Source organism: Asterias rubens, chromosome 9 (assembly GCF_902459465.1).
Source record: "Asterias rubens chromosome 9, eAstRub1.3, whole genome shotgun sequence".
In the NCBI taxonomy this organism is placed as follows: domain Eukaryota; kingdom Metazoa; phylum Echinodermata; class Asteroidea; order Forcipulatida; family Asteriidae; genus Asterias; species Asterias rubens.
In genome coordinates, this window is record NC_047070.1 from 9,306,935 (window position 1) to 9,330,436 (window position 23,502).

The window sequence follows — 23,502 nt, forward strand, 5'->3', positions numbered from 1 at the left end:
GAAAGGCTGCTTCACAAACACAAGCACATGAGGGCGTCCTTCACGTACTTCACGTAAATGGAATCTCGCAACCCACCGACGTCATAATATTTACATACGAAGAATTGCGCAATATTTGTCTTTCCCTGATTGTTCAAAACTTGATGTTGACCGTGAATGTTGTTGGCCTTGTATTTCACTAGAGCCTTTCTAAAGAATGTTTTGTTTAGTCGCGGGGAGCCCACCGTAAAATGACATCATCGTTGTATTTTGAGATAAATTCTCAATTAGGACACTGTTTTATGTATCAATTTATTATCACGATATTTCGTGATAATCCATTTATATATAATCACTTATTTATAATTCCATCATCAGCAATACATATTTTCATTATAAGCTAAAGTTGAACAATAATGTACACATGTCTAATGATTAAAAATGATAATAATAGCCTTAAAAACAATTGCCCTCAAATACAGATTTCATCAAATAGCCGTCGGTTTGGGCAGCAGGCTATTTCTCACGTGGGGGAATTCCCGGAGATGATGCACATCAAACCCCTTTTGCAATCAGGGGAGTGCGACTAGCCCTTGGCCTGTGTGTTTTTGGTTCTGTGAATTCCCATCTGCGCAATCAAAATAGTGAAGACCGACCGCACAACCACTCGTCTTCCTGCAAAGAGCTGTAGTGAACACAATCTGACAGAAAGAGTTCTTCATTCTGAACCTGATTGAAATTATTTAGCCTTTTTTAAATTTTAGTTAAGAAATAGGTCACAAACTTTGTGATGGCTGCCACAGCCATGACAGGTGTGGCAGAAGATGGCGGTAGCGCTAGTGGCGATCCGAATCTGGTTTTAATCACGGAGGTTTTCCGGCCGTTTTTAGTGAAGAGTCTTCGGTTGAATCCCGAGTTTATAGCTCAACTAACAGGCTCCGGGTTCGTGAGTGAAGGTTAGTATAACTTAAGTTACTTCTAGAAACTATAATAATAATGTAAGGCTCACGGGGAAGCCTATAGTTTCTAGAGGTAAGTATACATGTAAGTAACTATGCCTATTCCTACCACCAGGATCAGGAGTAATTACCGTTACCTATACAGTAAAGATAGTATAAGTAATATTAATAGGCCTACAGAGTGCTACACTACACACACACAGTTCAGACTACTTTGCTCTGTCATGCACTTTAAATCAAGGGGACATTGGACAATCAACAGTTTGTAAACAATTGCCAAAATAAGGCCGGTATTGACCTCGCAGCATCATGGAAATCCGCCATGTTCCTGCTGTATATGTGTGTGTTCGTAGAAACAAAAAAAAGGCCAGAAGTGGTGGGGAGGTCATGAAATTTTTCCGGGCCATTCACATCACTCACAGTTATGAACTTTTCCACAAGCGTACAAACCCTCCTTTTCAATGGGTACCGGTCACTTCGGCACCTTGCAAACTCGGCACCTACAACCTCGGCACATGTACAAATACAAACTCGGCACCCAGTTGAAAAAGTGTGATTTTCGCACTGCGTGCGTAGGCCTAGTTTTTATGTAAAAGTTCAGTGTCACCATATAGTACCATAAAAAGCTTAATCCTGTTAGTAAGTTATTAGTAATAACATAACAAATATTATTGGAATATATAATTATTGTTAAATTAACCAGAAAATAGAAGAACTTAAAAGGAGCGTGCACCAAACGGTCTTTGGTGTGTGCATGGCATGAGCTATTATGCACCGAACTGTCGCGGAACCGTCAGAAAATTTAATCCCCCGATCACGGCCCCGGCGCCTTTCGGCAAATTACGCTTCGGAATTCTTATTAACTCCCACAACTGGTGATTTTGCCATTAATAGCGTTTACAAAGCTACTAACTATTCAAACCATTTTATGTTGTGTAAGACACATACATGTACTTTACTTTATTTTTAACCACCTGACTCTTCGAGGTGATATTGCTTGGTGCCGAGTTTGTTAGTCAATAAAAGGCCGGTGCCGAGGTTGTATGGTGCCGACATTCTTGGTGCCGAGTGGGTGCCGAGTTTGTGAGGTGCCGAGTTTGCCAGGTGCCGAAGTGTCCGGTATTCTTTTCAATACCCCCTCCGATCCCTTCTCAAAACACTAAAAAAGTACTTGAACAAGAAAAATGTTGATTTTCTGTTTTCACACTATTCTACAACTGACATATAGAGATACTTGAATGTGAATCATTTAAACCCTGTTTACGAGTACAGGTTATACAAGATATAAATAAAAAACAGTTAATGGCCGCACATTTCGACCCTTGCAGAGTCTACCCTCTGCTAGGGTCGAAACGTCAGGCCATTAACTGTTTTTTATTTATATCTTGTATATTAACCATTTACCCTCGGTCCATTTGCTTGGTAAGTGGTTTGCAACAGCTAGTTCTATTTTCTCAAGATATAAATAAAGAACATGAATGAGTTGATACAATGCCGTAATTCCTGCGTAAAAGACGCAGAATGTGTATTGCCTACCTGAGCTACGTTGCAAAAAGGGCCATGAAGTTATTGTTTTTATATCCTACTTCAACAATTTTTTCAGAAAACAAAAGCGTATGGTGGACATATGTTGATAATCGTGACTGCCCAGGTCAAAATTCCAGTTGAACCTAGTTAACTGGGGTCAACTGGTTCAACTGGATAGTGACCAAACTCGTCCATTTTCCATATTAACCAACTGGTTTGGACTAGGTTTAACTGTGTTCAACTGAGTTTAAATTATAAACCAGTTGGTGTCTGTCCATTTTCCAGATTAAACCAACTGGTTTTAACTGTGTTTAACTAGTTTATCAACTGGTTTCAACTAGTTCCAGTTGAACCCAGTTTAACTAGGTTCAACTGGAATTTTGACCTGGGTGGGGGCCTAACACTCTGCATGAATAGTAGACTTAATACAAAAGAGGTGCAGGGTATACACTCCTTGAACTATGAGGTTTTGTTCCGCTATCATCTCCACGATCCTCTAGACCTCTAGGTAATCATCCTCACAACACAAACGCTTCGTTTTGTTCGTGGAGATGATAGCAGAATGAACATCATATCAGGCCTGATACTTCACGGAGGCAACGAAGGCGATTGCCTCCGTGTCCCCTAGTCATTGCCTTGGTGCCCTTGAAATGCACCAGTACAAATTTGCAACTTCATCATAGGGTGCCCTTTTACCAAGAAGAAAATGCCTTGGTGCCTTGGCCCTTCCAAAAGCGAAGCATACAGCCCTGTCATATAGTGCTAGGAGTACTGGGTAAATATCCACCGCCCAAGTTAAATTATTCAAATTATGCAGAGTGCAGTTTAAAATTATTTACACATATCGCAATGATTTCTGAATTAGTAATCAGACAAACTCACCTGTGTGTGAATTTTCTTGTTTTTTTTATATAGAAATCATGATGAATCCCCAACTACTGCAGTTGGGAAACGGTGTCAGTACGCTCCTTGATGATCTGAAGCAAGCAAACCAAATGGGATCCTATGCCGCCTTCATGAACTCTCTCCGTAATGTGGGTCAGTTGTAATTAATTGCATTAGGTTCATAATCTTCTTCTTCTTCCTTTCAAGTGCTGCTTCAATAATTGGAGATTACCGCACTGCGGCTGGGCGCATGCGTGAAACCATGAGACCAAGCGCCAAATCAGGTGCAAAATATACATGGTTCAAGTAAAAACTGGCCAGCAAGATTACTAACTAGGTGAGACAGTCAGTGCATTCCTGAATGCATCTAGAGAGGGTGAGAGGGCAGGGTCCATCTTCAAGCAGTTCCAGTCCCTAATTGTGCGAGGAAAGAACGATGATACATAGACCTGATTGCTGCAGTGCGGGATGTAGAAGCTAGATCCATGTCCTGTAGTCTGGTATTGTGCTTCTGTGAGATGTGCTTGCCAGTTGATGTCCACAAGATCATCTAATACGGTACATCATGGCAAGACGATGTACTGTATTCGATATGATCTTGTGGACTTTATAGTGATGTATGGTTTGTTTGTTTATTCGTTCAGTTGATCTCCCCATCAAGGGAACTCGGCAAACTCTCACAAGGGGCAAAACAACAAGCTGGCAACAACCAATCTCTCTCAAACATATGGTTTAACGTCTACGATTATGAATTGCGATTCAATAAATAGACATCAACACTTGTTCTAGTCATTGTGAAATCAGCGGTTAGCTTTTAGGGACTCGAGCCCACAACCTTGTGATTGCAAGTCCTGTAGTCTATAACCACTGGATTTTGGTTTGTTCCTCTGTGGAAGCGATAGCGGAACGAATGTCATAGTTCTAGGAGTATGTTATGTAGGTATTGAGAGACCGGTCTTGGTCTTGATGTTGACCTTCAGTCAGGTCCAATTGGTTTGTTGGATTCCGCGACAAGAGTATAGTAACATGCTTGACTGGTCATAGCGCTCAGTAAGAGTAGAGATCCGGTTATAATGACCGTATTTATAACGCGCCTTTTGCCAAAGGATACAAAGCGCCAGGTATTATTAATGCAGGAGTGAGACGAAGTTTGAGATATAATCCTCCGTGCACCGTGTAATGGTTTACAAGGTGCTGTGGCGCAATGTGCTGCCAATCCGGCCCGGAACACCGGGGACCCCTTCTCTTTACGATAAGTGCACTGGGTTCTTTAATATGCGCGTTTACACAACACATGGGACCAACGGCTTTTCGTCTCATCCGAAGGACGAAGCATTGGTTAAGTGTCTTGCTTAAGGATACAAGTGTCATGGCTGGGGATTCGAACCCACACTCTGCTGATCAGAAACACCAGAGTTTGAAATCGGTGCTCTTAACCGCTCGACCACAACACTTCCACATTATTTGATCATGCAGTTCCACATTATTTCATCATGCAGTTCCACATTATTTCATCATGCAGTGTACTACCAGTACTGGAGGAACGTTACCAGTACTGGTAGTCACTGCATGATGAAATAATGTTCTTCCCCCGAGGACAACAATTTTTCTTGTGATGACAATGTTTTACTCATTTCTCAAATACTACAGCATGGGGAAGCTTTCTATCACCATTATATTCAAACTAAGTTTAATAAAAAATCTGTGGACATTGTGTTGTGTGACGTGTGTTCCCAGTCCCTTAAAATCATTCCATGAGCTCAATATAAATGAGAACATTCAACCAAAAATACTTTGCCCTCGGTTTATGGTAGTTGTTTTTAAAAATTTGTCAACAATTATTGATCTCTTTGCCAGAGTCCTTCAAATATTTTGCGGACGTCATCGAAGAGTTTGCAAACGCAAGAGAATCAGAGGCCAGGGATAAGATAAAGTATGTTATGAGGGCACTCTGCCCAAGATTCTGTGACATCGACCCATGTGATCTACTACCCTATATTACCGAATTCAGTGATGGTGAAAGAGAAAATGTGACACAGTGTGTTACTAACAATGGAGCCATAAGTGGAGCCATGATGTTCTGTGGGATTCTGCGCACCAAAGGAGAGGAGTGCTTTTCTCAGCTGATTGAAGGTCTCCAAGGAACAGGACATGAGGGACTTGCAAATGAGCTGTCTGACCTCATGGATCCATGCAAGAATGGTAAAACTTTCTAAAAGCATATCCAATGGGGCACAGCAATCTTGTAAGGGGTATTTGCTTCTATGGGGAAAACATTCAGTTTCTGTTGGAACCTTGCAGAGGGCAAAACAGCAAAAGCAGAGGGCACCACAGCAAAAAGCAGAGGGCACCACAGCAAAAGCAGAGGGCACCACGGATTGCTGTGAATGCAAAGGGTTTATTTCGAGGCCTGTCACAATGGAGAGCATTTCTTACGAAGGTGCTCGATCTACTCCCCCTGCCAAATGCTGTAGGCCAAATCAAAAAGGTTTAAAAGGTCACAGACACAAACTTAAAATCTCCTTAGAAACTATACAAATTAAACGTTGGGTCGGACCCCGAGTGTCTAGCTGTTCATACAGACAAGCACCTTGATCATCCAATGAGGGATTTCTGGCCCCAACATTCTGACTCTGACTGCCCATCTATGGGATTGTTTGTACTCAACGTGAGTGCCATGCCAAGAAAATTTGTGTGACATAAAATTCATTGCACTGCATGGTGGTACGAGTTTATTTAACTTAACTGACTTACCAAACTAATTGACTCTCGATCCAGATTCCAATTTGATGGTTCTGCTTACCGTTGAAGTATAGCCCCTATGGCCCATTGAACTATGTGTTTAACATGGCGCCGTAAGCGGGGAGTTTGGCAGTATAAACAACTTAGCCATGAAGATTGACCAAAATCCCTCGTCCAAAAAAAACAAACTGTTTTTGCAAATGGTTTTTGATTCCCTGAATATGTAATAATAATCAATTAATAATTATGAAAATTTATAAAGCGCACAAATCCATTAAAGTACTCATGACGCTTGATACAATCAATAACATACATTACAAACATACACATATATACAATAACCAAAATTGAAACGTAAGCCTATGAGCTAAGAAACTGAGCTAAGGTGGGTATTTGTAAATTAAAAAAAAAAGAAGAAACCAATTTTGTTTTCCACTTGGTTTAAGGTGGAGAAAAGTTTTGCAAATCAAAACTGAATGACGTCAACACGTGCACCATGGAGGACGCGCCCGGGTGTTATGATGATTGCACCCCTTGTGACGATAACGCAAGCAGCTGTGACTCGATCTCAAGCTCTCCTGCCCCCAAGGGGAAGAAACGCAGCCTAGCCTGCACATGGGGCAAGGAGATGGCTATGAATATTAATGACTCTGAAGATCAGAAGGGCCAATCAGTGAAGAATATTCCCCTTTTAAAGGTAATTCTGAGCGTAATTCGAGGTCTACACATAATGGTGAACCCCAGCTGTCATTGAGCCTTTTGAGGTATGGCGCATCTGATTGGAGCGCACTGTTTGGTTTGGGCGTATATCAGAAAAATTTAGCCAAACCTTAGTATTGTGTCCGCCATATCTCAAAATGGCTTTTAACCATGTACATGTATGTTATTATTTATAGTTTCCAGTTTTAGCGGCAAAAATGTGAGGCCTGACAAGTGCCCTGCAATTGCCAGAAAGTATCAAATCAAGCATCTGCGCAGAGCAGTCACTTTTGGTGATACCCAATTAGCGTTGATTTTTAGTGTTTCCCTGCCAGGGGTTTGTGACGAGATGTATCGATACGGCACTGCCCAAGGTAACAAGGCTGACCTTTTTCCCTTTTCTAAGACCACGTGACTCAAATCACTATTTGTCATAGAGGAGCCATATTGGTTTAAAGATACATGTAGTGTAGTGGCTTTTGGGCTCATTTCTGTCACTCGGTGACGCTCAAGGCGCTTTAACTTACAGTATTTTCCTGCAATGTATGCGGGACTACGTTTGAACTCTGAGACCTACTTCTTTTACATAGCACCATGTAATGGTTTACAAGGTGATGTGGCACAATATGCAGCCAACCAAACCAGGAACACAGGGGCGAACCCCTTCTCTTTTTGATAAGGCACTGGGTTCTTTTACGTGCGTTACACAACACACGGGACCAAAAGGTTTCACGTCCCACCTGAAGGACGAAGCATTATGGTTAAGTGTCTTGCTTTAAGGACACAGGTGTCACGACTAGCCGACTCAGACCCACACTCTGCTGATCAAATACAGCCGAGCTTGAGTCCGGTGTTCTAGTGACCCTCCCATTGTAGTCATACTGACGCTAGAAGGGTCTGCAGCCGATTTTACGAAATGCTAGAATTACCTAACTTGTCCTAACTTAAGACTGTGTCAATGCGTCAACGTCTATGGATACGGAACCTAACTCGTCCTAAGTCTTGAGTTTAATCCTTAGTTAGGAAGAGTTTGGTGAAATCAACGGCTGGTTCTCTTAGGTTCTGATTTTCGGTATTCTTTATTGTTGCATTAGGCTGAACCCTCCATCCAGCCGCATCGCCCGGTTCTCTCCGTAGATGAAGATCCTGATGACATACTCAACGAGGAACCGGAACGACTAGAGGAACTCATCCTGCGAGGGTATCAAGACGAGTTGGTGTCTCCGGGGCTAAATGGTAAAAACTCGGTTGTCGTTGCGCCGACTGGCTCGGGGAAGACAGTTGTCGCTGCCCGCCTGGCCAAAGCGGTTGTGGACAAGGAGCCTGGAGTAGGACAGCGGGCTGGGAAGGGAGTAGGTCGTGTTATAAAGGATGGATCTAACAAAGTTATCTTCATTGTCAACAAGGTGAGATTCTGATGTTGACTTTTCTTTATCATAAAGAAAAGTTTATAATTGATTTTAATTCTTGGGTCATTACACAATTTCATAGAGCTAGTGGTGCCTTTCTTCTTCATTTGTTTTGCTTAATAACCAGATCAAGTTTTGCCCACCCACCCATTTTTCAGAACTTTTCAGAGCTTTTTGAGTAAATATTTTTTTTTGAAAATAGAGGAGAGTCAACAAAGGTTCCCGGGATTTGAGAAAATTGAGTAGACACTTACCATGATTCGCAGAACTATGGCCGAGAACCATGACTGAAAATCTGCCATGTTTTGCTGGAATCTCAAAGTACTCGGACTTTCTCCAAATTGAGCCGAATAGAATAACGCTGTGACAGCCTGCCCCAAGGTCAGGAGTCGGGGGTTACACAATGACCCCCCCCCCCCCCCCATGGAAAGGGATTTTACATTAGGCACGTTTTCCAGAACATGTTGTTATTTTTACAAAGCCCTTTCACAGTTTTGTTTTTTCTGTTAACAATTTGTTGCCAAGGTGCCTCTGGTGAAGCAGCAGGGAGATCTCTTCAAGAAATACATCGATGGACGTCGGATTATGGGATTAAGCGGAGAGATGGGCCACATCGGCTCCTTGGATGATCTCCTGGAGAAGAAAGACGTCCTCGTCATGACGGCGCAGATCTTGGTCAACGCTCTACGCGCCAGCGATAAGGAGGATAACGCCGACAGGATGGAGTTGTCTTCTGTTGGGTTGATCATCTTGGATGAGTGTCATCATTGTCAGGTAGTTTTAGTCATTTTTTTTTGACAATGCTACAATAAGGTCAAATTAGTGTAGGTCTTAAGAGTAAACAGTGTACATTTGTGAGTCTCAAGAGATTTTCACAAGGTGTTAACGCAAACCTCTTAGTGCAAATGCTTCTTAAGAGTAATATTGTGGCATAACGTGGCCAAGCAGTTAAGAGCAATAGGACCCATGTACTAGGATTGTTAGTGCACTTCACTTGATCACTCGGCTTTTAAATTTTCGATATGAGATACACTTACTAATAATTGGCATTGTGATATTAAGAATAATACAAATATAGACTTGAAATGGGAACATATCCACAGGCACAGTAAAACTAAAAAAACAAAACGAAAGAGAACAGACACAACAAAGCTATTCCTTGAAAACCTGTGACATTACAGAGATTTGCTTTTTGTCGTACAAAGACAAGATCTAAGATTAAGTAGTAGCAGTTCCAGATGCGTAGCGCAGCTGAAGAAAAAGACCTGTTACCCCCATGATCATTGAGTGTCGATACTTGGGTTCAATGAGGAGAAGCATGGAACAGATCAACAATTCTTGATGGAGTGTAAACTTGAAATAGTTCTGAGATATAGTGAGCCTTGCCGTTAAGTGCTTTATATGGGTATTGTCTTCCACTTCTCAGCCAAATTAAATATTGAATGCATGGACCCATATATGTGTATGTGTTTGTCTTTTTTTAGTGTAGAAGGTAAATGCCTTTATTCTCACCTAATAATTATCTTCTCACTCTACAATTTTTCTTATTGTAGCTTTCACAAAGTCTTCTATATTTTCATATGGGTAAGTTGTTTTTTAAGAATGTTTTCCTTGTTTCTTCTTGTGCAACACAGAAATCAAATGCGTACAATGAGGTCATGGAGGAGTATCGGGACCTCAAGTTAACCACACCAGATAAACCAAGACCGCAGGTACACATGAGTTTCTTTTTTCCCCCTCCATCTTTATGAGTTGGCCTTCATTCAAAGTTTTTCTTAGGACAGGTTCAAGAGAAAGTTTACGTTTGGTAATCACTCATTTAAATTAATGGCTATAAAAGTACAGCAGCTTAAGTATAAAGCATTTTTAGAATCATTTCACTTTGAAGTAATGTCATGAATGTGGTTTTGAAAAAATAGATATTTTTATATTTTTTCCCCTCAAATGTGAATCTGAAAAATGTTACAGTCACATATATTTCTCAGACTGTGTATTCCAATTTCAGATTACTCTTTCTGCCCCTCTGGCGATACCTTTAAAAAACACTACTACCTTTTAAAATCAATTTTCCACCGGCTTGTTTTTAAATCAGCGTGCTGTTTTTATCTTTCGTAATTCCCCTGTATATTGTAATACTTTACATACATTGTTTATAAATTTGAGAAGGTATACGTTTAAATTGTTTATAAATTTGAGAAGGTATACGTTTAAATTGTTTATAGATTTGATGCATTTTTGTATAAAATGTAAATTTTTAGTGTGTATTTTTGTATATAAAATATTTTGAGACATGCAAAACCAAAATGCATTTCACTGTAATATTGTGTTTTACATGTGACAATAAAACATTATTCTTAATATTCATATTCATATTCATTGATTAATAGGATTAAAACAATCAAACTGATTTAAAAAACCAAAAGTATACCTTGCCTTTAAAATTGAAATGATGTCTTTCCTTTAGATCCTTGGTCTGACTGCATCGATGGGCGTCGGTAAAGCCAAGTCCAGATACAAAGCTGTCAGTCACATCTTGAATCTGTGCGCCAACTTGGACGCAGAGAAACTGTCCACCGTGCAGAATGAAGACAATCTAGAAGAACTGAAGAGAAATCGGGATAAGCCGACAGAAAGTAAGTCAAAAACATTTTCAACTAATAATTTTAGAGCGATAAGAAGAAACTATAGATAAATAGTAAACTTGCGGGTACAACCATGTGTAAACCTCTTAGGGTGAGTGTTGGCTCTGAAAAGAGCCGCTTGGGTCTTGATGTTTTGAACAGTATACTCTGCTCGTCTTCAGGAGATCTTCAGGATATGAGCAGAGTATGCTGTTCGAAACGTCGAGATCCAACCGGCTCTTCTCAGAGCCAACACTCACCCTAAGAGATTGACACATGGCTGTACCCGCAAGTTCACTATTTATCTATGGTTTCTTCTTATTTCTCCACACCATGCAAAGCTTAAAACAATACTTAATTTTAGAGCGAGTTTGACTTCTAATAATTTAGCTCAGTTGGGTTTTGGGTTGGTGGACCATCAGCCATTGTACAAACAAATTTATTTTCTAACTCCATTCATGTACTCCCACTTCACTGCTTATGTACCACTTAGTTTACCTGTTTATGTTTTTTTGTGTTGTCATTTTAACATTTAAGAAAGACTCTCTGCTAGGGTCAAAATGTCAGGGCATTAACTATTTTTCGCACGATAACTATTTTTTGCACAATTTTCTTTTGTGTTTTGTGGCACATTTTAAAGGATTTTTATGTTTTCCATTTTTGAAATGGCATTATCAGTCATAATCCTTTTGAAAGGAAACTTCTTTCCGAAAAATGAGACCGTGCAACAAAAACATCTGGGCCCAATTTCAGAGAGCTTCTAAGCACAAAAATTGGCTTAGCATGAAATTTTTTGCCTTGATAAAAACAGAATTACCAACCAAATTTCCAATTGATTTTCAGGATTAGCAAACAACAGCTGAATACCTGTAACAAGCAATGTGCAACAAATGGAAATTTGGTTGGTAATCCTTTTTTCATCAAGGAAGAAATTTCATGCTAAGTTTTGTGCTAAGCGGCCCTATGAGATTGGGCCCAGGTAGCTGGAGCTCTAAGGGTTGCCCTAAATGGGCTCAGGCAACACTAAAAGACTACAGGTCTTCCCAAACTGTATCAATGGAACAGTGGGTCCTACAGATTAGTTAAAATAAAAGATATTTTATAAAAAATAATGTTGATTTATATTGTTGTTGTTCCCAGGTATCCTCCCAGTTCCTGGTAGAAAGATCGACCGCTTCAAAATGGAAATTGAGAGAATTATGACTCAGATTGAAGACATTATTTCCCAAACTCCTGGTAAAATATAGAATGACAATTTGTTCTCTATTGATTACAAACCTTCAATTTTCCCCCCTCTTTCAGCTTAAAAACTGCGAAGAAGGGATTTGATTTCTGGAAAAAGAACTCAAATATTAAGAATTGATAAAGGTCATGGGTTCGAATCCCACCGGAGTGATCTGCCTGTGGAATTTTTTTCACAGATCTCAGGAAAGTATTGAGTTAACAGTGCTTGGTATACTTCTGTGTAAGGGTATAAACCAAATTGTGTTCTTTATCTCAGTGGAAAGATTAACATACATTAAAAAAAACAAATTTGTTATTGGATAAAACTTTTCTTTTGTAAATTAAAGGAGGTGATATCATCCACAAAGACTCGGAGTTAAAGTGTCCAACAACCCGTGGGACTCAAGTTTACGAGCAGTGGCTGGTCAGAATGCAAGATTACATCGCTGGAGCGACCACAGATAACGACAACCGAATGTGCCTGGTCACGTGCACTGACCACTTGAAGGTAAGTTTAGTATTTTAATGCAGGGGTCAATTACAATAAAAATTGTCTTAGCCAGTGATCTAAGACCAGTCAGGTATTGCCAGCATTCTGCCTTAGAGGGTCTTAGATTAGTCAGCCTTTAAAGGCACTTTAATGGCGTCGCCCTGAAATGAAGATGGCGACAACATACATAGTTTTTTTGTAAGATTGTTTTTATTTTGCTGTATGTAGTCCTCTTTTGTGAATCGTGACACCAATTAATGAACTTAATTATTTTAAATCTGCATTATCAACCATCGAAAATACATTCTAATTATGTTCGTGCGAAGGAAATAATACCATCTGCTTGTCCGCCATTTTAAAAACCACCCGCCAACACCTCGGAAGAATGGTCACCCAAGGTTGCCAACGTTCGCCAACGGTGGCGGCGCACAACTCGTTCTACACATAATTGTTGACAAACGTGAGCAAACATTGGCAATGCTTGGACAAGAGGAACGCGCCCAAATAGAGTTCACTAGATAATTATTGTCGGTGTAAGTAGTCGGCCGAAAACAAATATTTGTGTCAATAAAAAATATTGAACTTCTGTTAAAAAAAGGGCATGGTGGCACAGCAGTTTTGGCCTTGAAAAAATTGTATTTTTTTTAGGGGCACCCCACAGCCACGAAAGGCATCAGCAGCCATGGCCTGTATGCCTAAATCTTTCTAAACACTATGGGTAGCATGTACAACCCCCAAACTGCTAATCCAAAAACATTTTCTCAGCCATTGTACAAGAGTAGAAATCATGGTTATTGAGTGTCTCGGGCAAGAGTATTATCTGACAAGGTGATGTTAACCAGACAAGCAAATTTCAACAAGAAAACTTTTTCACATTCCAAGTTTCACAGAAGTTTTGTTGAGTATAGTGAGGCACTGTTAAAAAGGTTCTCTCGTTCTGTAGCAAATTTATATGGAAAGGTTTGCGGTAACACCATGTAACGACTATCTCTAATGAGTTGAGGTGGTTCTGAAAAGAACCGTTGGTTTAACTCGATGTTTAGTTCAGTATGCTCTGATCGTCTTCTGTAGCAAATTGCTTAACTCTCTCCTAGTCGGATGTAAAAATATCCTCGTATGACAAGGCCCTTTGAAAGAATACTTCTTTTAAATTATTTTTGGGATTGTTTCATGTTTTATTGCAGAAATATAACTCCAGCCTTTACATCAATCGTGATGCTCGTACCCAAGACGCTTTGGAGTATCTTCAGAGAAACCTCACACGTCATCACAGCGTCTTAGCGGAAGAAGAGCAAGACAATGAACTTGACAAAGAGAGAAACTGTTCATTTGAGGACAAGCTAGTGGCAGTGTTTAAAAGTGAGACTTATGAAACAAATAAAACAACAGTTGTCTTTGCACTTTACTCCTCAGCATGATGTTGATGAGTATGTTTTCCCTCCTTATTAAATGGCATGTCATGGTCTTTTTTAATTTTTATTTATTTATTTATTTATGCAAGTTCGCCCAAAACAAGGCTAAAAGCTACTCTAGGTTAAGGGCTACAAGGAAGAAAACATAGAAATGTAGTAACTCAGTGGAGCTGAAGGTAGGATTTGATATTCCTCTTAAAAGATGGCTGATCATAGGATGAAGGGAAACATGCTCCAGGCATGTCTACATCTCGGCACAGCCACAGTATAATGATGAGAACAAGCAGAAAGCCTGGTCTAGCGGATAAGAGCACCGGTGTGGCGGTTTCAGTCTTCCGCCGTGTTCAGTTTTCCGGGTGATGTAGCCGGACATTTCACCACGTTGTTGGAACGGTTTAAGCTTTCCGGCGTGTTCAGTTTTCCGGGTGATGTAGCCAGACAAAAATACAGCCGCGAGTACCCTGGTGAGTACTGTAGTTCTCTCAGTGACCCCAAATTATTTATTATTACGATTCTTTTCTGTTTAGTCACATTCTCTTGCCCCATCTTTACATGTATTCATGCGTACAGCTGTAAGCAGGTCACACTGCTTGTGCCACACCAAATTCTCTCATACGATCCACGCGTTCGCCGCTCGTTGTACTCGTGGACGCCGCCATGACAGCTACCGGAGAGCAACGTGGATGACTCAATACAGCACTAAAAATTGACTACTTTTGCTTGCTGTGCGCAGGCATCGCATGACGTAATGTTACCGTATTTGGTCATTCGGAAAACTGAACACGGCGGAAAGTTGAAACTGCCACACCGGGTTCGAACTCTGGCTATTCTGTTCAGCAGAGTGTAGGTTCAAGAGTCGTGACACCTGTGTCCTTATGTCCGGATAGGCATATTTGATCATATTCCACCGGTTTTACACTAAACTATAGTGGTTGCCAGTACAAGAGCGTATTCAGTTCTAAATTTTACTTTTAACATGGAAAGTACTTCATGGATTAGCACCAGGCTATCTCAATGAACTTATTTCACAATACCTTCCCCAACGCAGCCTGAGATCATCAAACAAGTGTCTTCTTGTGACACCGAGGACACACACCTCGTGTGGTATAGGGCTTTTTCATTTGCAGCACCAACCCTCTGGTATACTCTACCAATAGGCATTCGCACAGCTTCTTCTTTAGACACATTTAAATTGCCACTAAAAACCTATTTGTTTCCTAAGTCACGATAATTAGGCACTCTTTTGATCCTTTTCTTTGTATAAACTTCTTTGTTTCGGTTTCTTTTCCTCTCCAGCGCCTCGGATTAGTTATCTGGATAGATAGCGCTGTATAAATGCTTACTATTATTATTATTATGCTACATAAGAAACCGCTAATATTCCTTGTTGTCATCTTTTCATCGTGGCACTATCACACATTGTCAAAACACAAGTATATAAAATTACTTCTTTGCCACCATTGTTTTCAAACTTGCAGGCAAGGAAGAACATCTCCAAAGGATCAGTGAAGATCCAGCAAATCGTAACCCTCTCCTTGAATGCCTCTCGGACACACTCATCAAAGCCCTAGCCGGACAGGATCACTCCCGCGGGATTCTCTTCTGCAAGACCAGAGCTGCGACAGAAGCGCTCCTCGCCTGGATAGAGAAGACCCCAAAGCTGCAATTTCTGAAACCTGGGAGACTCATCGGAAGTGGGGGCACAGGTAAAAAGGAATGTTTTAAATGTTGACACGATTGACACCGATCATGGTGGCATGGTGGCATGGGTGGCAAGTGCACAGAGTGCTTGCCTCTCAGCACCGTATAGCTCTGGTTCAGTTCCCGACTAATGTATGTCATTAGAGTTTGCATTGGTTCTCTTCTTTGCTACTAGGTTTTTTTTCTCAAGGCCCTCCAGTTTTCCTCCTTCTGGAAATTTCAAACACTTTGATCTCTGACCATGCTCTGTGATCATGTGTGGGTTGATGTGGTTGGCCGCCAAGGGCGCCATCTCACGCCTGAGTAATGACCCCAATGTAGCAGTGTCCTTTGCCTCGATCATCACTTTGGCCCTGGTTCGATTCCAAGCTAAGGCCATTTGTGACTAGAATTGTGTGGGTTTTCTCCTTTACAAGGGTTTATCTCAAGGCCTTCAGGTTTTCCTCCCTCTAGAAAATTCAAACACTTTGATCTCTGACCGTGCTCTGTGTGATCATTATTATGGGTTGAAGTGGTTGGCTGCCAAGGAGGGCATTTGTGGGCAATGTAGCAGTGTCCTTTGCCCGAAATCATTGTGACCCTGGTTCGATTCCATGCTAAGACCATTTGTGAGTGGAGTTGTCAATTGGTTCTCTCCTATACTACAAGGGTTTTCTCTGGGCCCTTTAGTTTTCCTCCCTTTTGAAAAATCAGACACTTTGAGCTCTGGTCGTGCTCTGTGATAACATATGGGTCGGTGTTGCTGGCTGGTGGCGCGCCATCCTATGCCCGAGTTATGACCACAGTGTTGCTGTGTCCTCTGCCTCTCATCACTGTGGCCCTGATAGAGTCCAAGAGAGTCCAAGCAAAGGCAGATGTGAGTAGAGTTGTGCGTTGGTTCTCTCCAAATAAGCTACAAGTTTTTTTTCTTTCTTGGCCCTTTGATTTTCCTCCCACTGAAAAGTTCAAACACTTTGATCTCTGGCCATGCTCTATGATCGAATATGGGTATCGATGTGGCTGGCTGCCATGGGCGCAATTCCATACCTGCGTAATGACTGCAATGTAGCAGTGTCCTTTGCCTGTTATCGCTGTGGACCTGGTTCAGTTCCAGGCTAAGGCCAATTGTAATACCAAATTCCACAAGTTCTGTCGGTTAAGCCCCCAAATTGTTCATCAATTTGTTCATTGAAACTATGTTTTCTGCTTTCCTGTTCCTTCCTAAACTAATTTTAGGAATGACCCAGAAGCAGCAGACGGAGCTTCTGACACTTTTCCGGGATGGTAACCACCAGCTGATTGTTGCAACATCGGTGGCAGAAGAGGGATTGGACATCCAGGCTTGTAATGTTGTCATCCGCTACAACTACATCAGCAATGATATCGGCAGGGTTCAAGCGCAAGGTAAAAAAAGGGGGTGAACTTGAGAGTGAGGTGTGTTCATTTGTGTTTTTTTTTTTTTGCGGGCGTGGGGGGGAAGTTTTTTTTTGGGGGGGGGGATTTTCATTTTGGGTGATGTTTTTTCAGGGTCGAGTGAAGGAGCAATTTTTAATGTTGACTGGGCCCCAAAAGACCCCTTGCATTGGCCACCTAAGCCATCTGCAAGTTAGATTTGAATAGTGTCTGGTAGAATGACTTGCTATAGTCACAATGTCCTGCTCATTTACATTTGGATTCCTCAGACTGTAGAGACGGTTGCTATGCCAAATGGTTCGGGGCAAGTCTTTGCATAGCAACCTCACCCTCTTATAATTTATTTTGCAAGTATAATTTAAGGTATGATTAAATTTTGTTGAATACCCAATCAGGTACTCATTCAAATGTTCTACCCCTGGGTGAAGGGAAGCAATTATATAAAGCATCTTGCTCAAGGACTCGGGTGTCATGAACAGGATTCGAACCCACAATTTTTTGGCATGTTTAACTTCAAGTATAATAACTCGGTGGTCTAGTTGGTAAGACACTGCTCTAGTATTGCAAGGGTCGTGGGTTCGAATCCCACCCGAGTAACATGCCTTTGATAGTTCTGAGTATACAGTGCTAACACACATCTGTGTAGGGGTAAACAACAAAAATTAATATTCTTTATCCCCGATGCAAATTTAACATCTCTAATAAAATAACTTTGTTTCATAAAACAGGTAGGAACAGAGCTAGAGGTGGGAAGTTCTACCTCATCGTCACTGAGGAGTTAAACCTCCACGAGAAGGAGTTCATGAACCAAATCCGTGAAAAGATGATGTTTGAATCGACTCAGAGACTGCAGAGGATGCCCGAGGCTGAATTCTTGAAACAGGTAAAGTTTATCAAAGGCACTGGACACTATTGGTAATTACTCCAAATTATTGTTAGCAAAAAATTCACTTGGTAACGAGCAGTGGAGAGATGTTGATAGTATAAAACATTGTGAGAAACGGCTCCCTCTGAAGTACCATAGCTTTCGAGAAAGAAGTAATTTTCTTAGATTTTCAGGTTTCGAAATCAAGCATCTTAAAAGCACACAACTTGGGTTGACAAGGGTGTTTTTTCTTTCATTATTATCTTGCAACTTCGAAGACCAATTGGGTTCAAATTTTCACAGGTTTGATATTTTATGCATATGTTGAGATTCACCAAGTGAGAAGACTGGTCTTTGACTATTACCAAAGGTGTCCTTTATACTCAGACTCCAATAAAAGTAAACAAGACACAATTGTTGAATTACTGCCTCAGTCTGAAGACCACTGACTTGATAATGGGTTTAAAATGAAGCATCTATTCCAAACGAATGACTGTGCCGAAGTGAGAGATCAAATTAACAAGCCTGCCAAAACAAAACTTCTGGCGCCCGCTGGGAACCACTTTGATTGGTCATAACAAAAACAATGTTACACATCGATTTGCTACTTTAATTGTAATACAGCATGACCCAGAAACACAGCAATGAGTTTGGAACACTGCACTATGCAGCACAGGGAAAACAACAACTCAAATGTTTGCAATATACACTGTATATGCCCTGTGTGTAAAGCTGGGAACATGCCAAGTACAATGAAGGTTGCGCTGAGTACAAGACCTTTTATCCTTTATGGTGATAAAAGGAAGTGTCTTAAACTCAAGTTGGAATGAGACATCAAGGAGGGGAAGGTGGGAATGTGGGCGACCCCCTTAACTACGTATGCTACTGAATATAGTTGAGTCACAACACAGTAACACCCTCTGCCATTTACCCACGAGAGGCAGTTGTTCAGACAAATAGGTTTTACTCGGGACAAGATCACTAGCGACTCAGCACTGAAGGACCAGATTGGGACCTTTGATTATTAATGGCTGATTGGAATATGAAAAATATTCACAGGTTCACAAAATGAATATGATGCACACACAAATACAACAATGCCGCATTGCAAACCACAAGCAAACTCAATGAAGGTCATGTAGCAGTCCGTGCAAGAGGACTAAGAATTCGTCAACCTTTTTTCGTGGAAGTGTCCTGGCCGAGCGGTTAAGAGCACCGAATTCAAACTCTGGTGTTTCTGATCAGCAGAGTGTGGGTTCGAATCCCCAGCCGAATTAATGGTTTATACTTTGCCTCTAAAGGAATCATTTACCTAAAGACGTGCAGAGTATACTGTTTGAAATGACACCAACTCTTTTCAGAGCCAACACTCTTCCAAAAGAGATTTAAAGACAGTGGACACTACTGGTAATTGTCAAAGACCTGTGTTCTCAACATATGCATAAAATAACAAACCTGTGAAAACTTGAGCTCAATCGGTCGTTGAAGTTGCGATATTATAATGAAAGAAAAACACCCTTGCCACACGAAGTTGTGTCTTTCAGATGCTTGATTTCGAGACCTCAAATTCTAAATCTGAGTTCTCAAAATCAAATCATGGAAAATTACTTCTGTCTCGAAAACTATGTTACTTTAGAGGGAGCCGTTTCTCACAATGTTTTATACCATCAACCTCTCCCCATTACTTGTTACCAAGTAAGGTTTTATGATAGTAATTATTTTGAGTAATTACCAATAGTGTCCACTGCCTTTAATACTTGGTTGTACCCACAAGTTTACTATTTATTGATTCATAGCTAATTCTTATTGGAATCTTTTTTCCATCCCTAACTGAGAAATGTCGTGACTAAAATAGTAATGCAAATTACATATGTGTAGTCAAGCATTGAGTGGTAATGATGCGTACTACAGAGCCATTGATCATGCATTCATTTGGTGCATCGACCCGCTCACATATGTCCATACCTCATTTAGAAATAAACACCATTCTGCTTAAAGGGAAGGTACACTATTGGTAATTGTCAAAGACCAGTGTCCTCACTTGGTGTATCCCATCATTAGCATAAAATAAAAAGCCTGTGAAAATTTGAGCTCAATTGGTCATCGGAGTTGCATGAAAATGATGACAGAAAAAACACCCTTGTTGGACGAATTTGTGCCCTTTCAGACAGGAATAAAAGACTTCTAGCTGGAAGTCTTTTATATTTTTGTGAGAAATTACCTCTTTCTCAAAAACTACGTTACTTCAGAGGGAGTCGTTTCCCACAATTTTGTATACTACCAACAGCTCCCCAATGCTTGTTACCAAGTCAGTTTTGAAGTTAATATTTGTTTTGAGTAAATACCAAACGTGTACCTTCCCTTTAAAGGGTTTGATACCTTTTGTAGATTTAGTTTTTGGCCATGACATGAATCCCTATTCACTGTGAATGAAGATGTTTCAGCTTTACTAGTGGTCAAGTATTTGAGAAAACAAAAGTGAAAATCACAGAGCAAAGTTGTTAGGAAAGTCGCGTAAATATGTTGTAAATGCTAAAATAACTTTCGCCTCACTGAGACAAAAATGATTTTTGTGACATTGTTTTTCTCATTTCTCAAAAAGTACAGCACCTCAGCAAGTAATATTTTAAGGGAATCTTTCTACCATCATTATCTTTAAGCCATTTAATTTTAGTGTCAATCTGCGGACATTGTGTTTTGTGTTATACAAAAAGTACCCAAACCATTTAATGGGAATTGTGCCTTTCCCTTTCACACAGACCTGACCTTTTAATCCCATTTTTAATTATGCTTCATACAAGAGGTAATTTATTTTACACATTGTCAGCTTTTTAAGTGATAAGTTGTTTCGGCAATTTGTTATCCAGACTATAATGCGAAAAGATGTCAAATTATGAAAAGCCTATCAATCAAAACAATTAAATGATAGCAAATATTCCTCACACATCAGTGATCTTTCTCCACTCTATTTATGACAATTTCCCAAAACATATAAGACCAGAACAGAAAAACCTTTTTTTTTCCTAGAACAGATATGACCTTTTCTCAAAGCAATCGCACAACATCGGTAAACAGTATTGTCCAAAGGCCCACACTTCGTTTATCACAATTTATATAAAAAATAACAAACCTAAGCTGTGAAAATTTAGGCTCAATCGGTCATCGGAGTCGGGAGAAAATAACGGGAAAACCCACCCTTGTTTCCACACGTTTCGCCGTGTTATGATGTGTTTAAAATAAATCCGTTATTCTCGATATCGAAAATTGATAATTGTTTGAATGTTTTCTCAAAAAGTAAAGCATTTCATGGAATAATATTTCAAGGGAAGTCTTTCTCCATTACCTTCTGTAAACCCTGTAAGTTATTTGTAAATCTGTGAACTTTGAATTTTTGTTCTGTTCAGAAAGTGTCCAATGGCTTTAAACAGATGGCATTTTTCCCCATACCAAAATACAATCTTTCAAAACAGAGATATGACCTTTTCCCACAGCAGCGTTGGGACCTTATTGCAGTCATACGACAAAGTTACCGTTTATTGTTCTGTTTCAGATTGCAGAAGGACAATAAACTTGAAACACCTCCCAAAACAGAGTTCCAAATGTTTTCCAAAACTGACTCCACACTAAAACCTCTGGACCCCTATAAATAGGCCGATATGTCACATCGCTTCAGTCTCCTGATGACGATGACTAGAGCAAGCTCGTTGAAATGTTGAGACCTATTAAGAACTCACTCCGCGTCAGTGAAGTTAGTAATGAGAAGTCCCCTCGATCCACTAAGCGAAAGCTTTAGTTCCGACAGGTAGTAGTCTCCCAAAAAGCTACTACAGCAAGACAAGTTCTTGCTTTTTTAAGATCACCAAACTCAAGCTCTATACTCAGCGATGATATACACATTGTGATACTGCAAACCAAACAAACAACATTTGTAACCCTTGATTGTTCTGTTTCAGATTGACAAGTTACAGAGGGAAAATAAGCTGGAGAGAAAACTCAAGAACCACGGGAACCAATCACGGAAGCACAACAAGAAACTCATGCAGGTTATTTTGATCTGTCGCAAGTGCGGCGCCGAGGCCTGCACCGCAGACGACATCAGAGTCATAGAGGGCGCTCATCACGTAGTCCTGGCCGACTTCTTCGTAGAGCGTTGTCGCTTCGTAAATGTCCCTCATAGCAATCCGCATCCAGACATAGAGATTCGACAGAAGATCTACTGCGGGAATACCAGGAAGTCTTGTACCCAAGAGTGGGGGACGCAGATGCTGTACAAGGGATGCCTTATCAATCTCATCACACCAGTGAACTTTGTGATGAAGATGCCCAAAGGGCCCCCTAGGATGTTCAAGAAGTGGAAGGATGTCCCGTTTAAGATTGCTGATATGTCGATGGATGATCTGGAGAAAGCCTGCAACATCTCTTCGGATGATGACGAGGAGGAGGAGGAGGAGGAGGATAATGAAGATCCAAGAGGAAATGCAGATGGGATGGAGATGTTTTCCGCAAGCAATGTGCGCCAGCCTCATCGTCAGAGGGCATCACCAAGTAGAGATCTCGAGATGAATCTGGCCATGTAGCAGTCAAGTCTAGCCTGACCCCATAGAAAATTAATCCTGGACTCCACCGGAATTCCGCCTGGACTCCACCTGGATACCGTCGGGATTTCTGTATCCCGGCAAGCATTAAGCAATGTGTGCCAGCATCAATGTCGTAGGGCATTTACCAAGTAGAGATCTAGAGATTGATTTAGCCATGTAGGAGTCAAATCTAGCCTGACCCCATAAGAAAGGAACCTGGGAGCCCACCGGGATCCTGCTGGGATGGAGCCCACCGGGATCCTGCTGGGACTCCACCTGGATCCCATCGGGATTTCTATATCCCGGCAAGCATTAAGCAATGTGCGCCAGCCTGAATGTCGTAGGGCATCACCAAGTAGAGATCTAGAGACAAATGTCGCCATGTAACAGTCAAATCTAGCCTGACCCCATAGAAAATGAATCCGGGATTCCGTCTGGACTCCACCTAGATCCCATCGGGATTTCTCTATCCTGGAAAGCAAGCAATGTGCAGAGCATCATCGTCGTAGGGCATCACCAAGTACAGATCTGGAGATGGATGTGGCCATGTAGAAAAGTGTCAAACCTAGCCTGAGTGTCAAAGGGGGGTTAACCCCAACCCTCGCAAATCCTTCCACCCTCTCAGAAAAATGAAGGATTCAGAGGAATGAGGTCTTGACGCCCAAATAACAGTTGCCGTCACTGGGTTAGCCAGGCTTTCAAGTTTCAATTAGACCCCTTGCATGTAATGTCACACACTCAAAAAGCAACCTCACTGGGGTCCAAGTGTGCCCTCACTGGGGTCAAAGGAGTCAAATGATTGGACGATAGCTGTTCTTTGTGCATAAAAACGTGTTCGTCAGTGTAGCGTTTTGCATAATGCAAGGGGTCTGATAATATAGACCCATAGAGCAGTGTCATACACAGAGATAGCCCGGTTGCTAGAGGCAGTTCGAATCCTATGTTTTAGCGTACTGCAAACGGTTTAATAGGTGTTAAATTTGCATCGGGATAAAGAATGTACTTAATTGGTTATTAAAC

The 23,502-nt window shown here is 41.0% G+C and overlaps 1 protein-coding gene and 1 non-coding gene across 2 annotated transcripts; both read left to right on the forward strand.

Annotated features, from left to right (window-relative positions):
* Positions 1 to 62: 62 nt before the first annotated feature.
* On the forward strand, positions 63 to 23,222 carry LOC117294413 (probable ATP-dependent RNA helicase DHX58). Its single transcript, XM_033776799.1, has 15 exons — positions 63 to 935; positions 3,381 to 3,503; positions 5,208 to 5,552; positions 6,539 to 6,789; positions 7,886 to 8,197; positions 8,726 to 8,974; positions 9,835 to 9,912; positions 10,665 to 10,833; positions 11,962 to 12,057; positions 12,393 to 12,553; positions 13,720 to 13,894; positions 15,426 to 15,653; positions 16,864 to 17,031; positions 17,769 to 17,923; positions 21,859 to 23,222. The coding sequence occupies exons 1-15, from the start codon at positions 770 to 772 to the stop codon at positions 22,480 to 22,482; spliced, it is 3,300 nt and encodes a 1,099-aa protein (XP_033632690.1). The 5' UTR covers positions 63 to 769; the 3' UTR covers positions 22,483 to 23,222.
* Trnat-agu lies at positions 17,565 to 17,637 on the forward strand. The gene has a single exon. It is a non-coding gene; the product is annotated as a tRNA-Thr (tRNA).
* Positions 23,223 to 23,502: the final 280 nt, after the last annotated feature.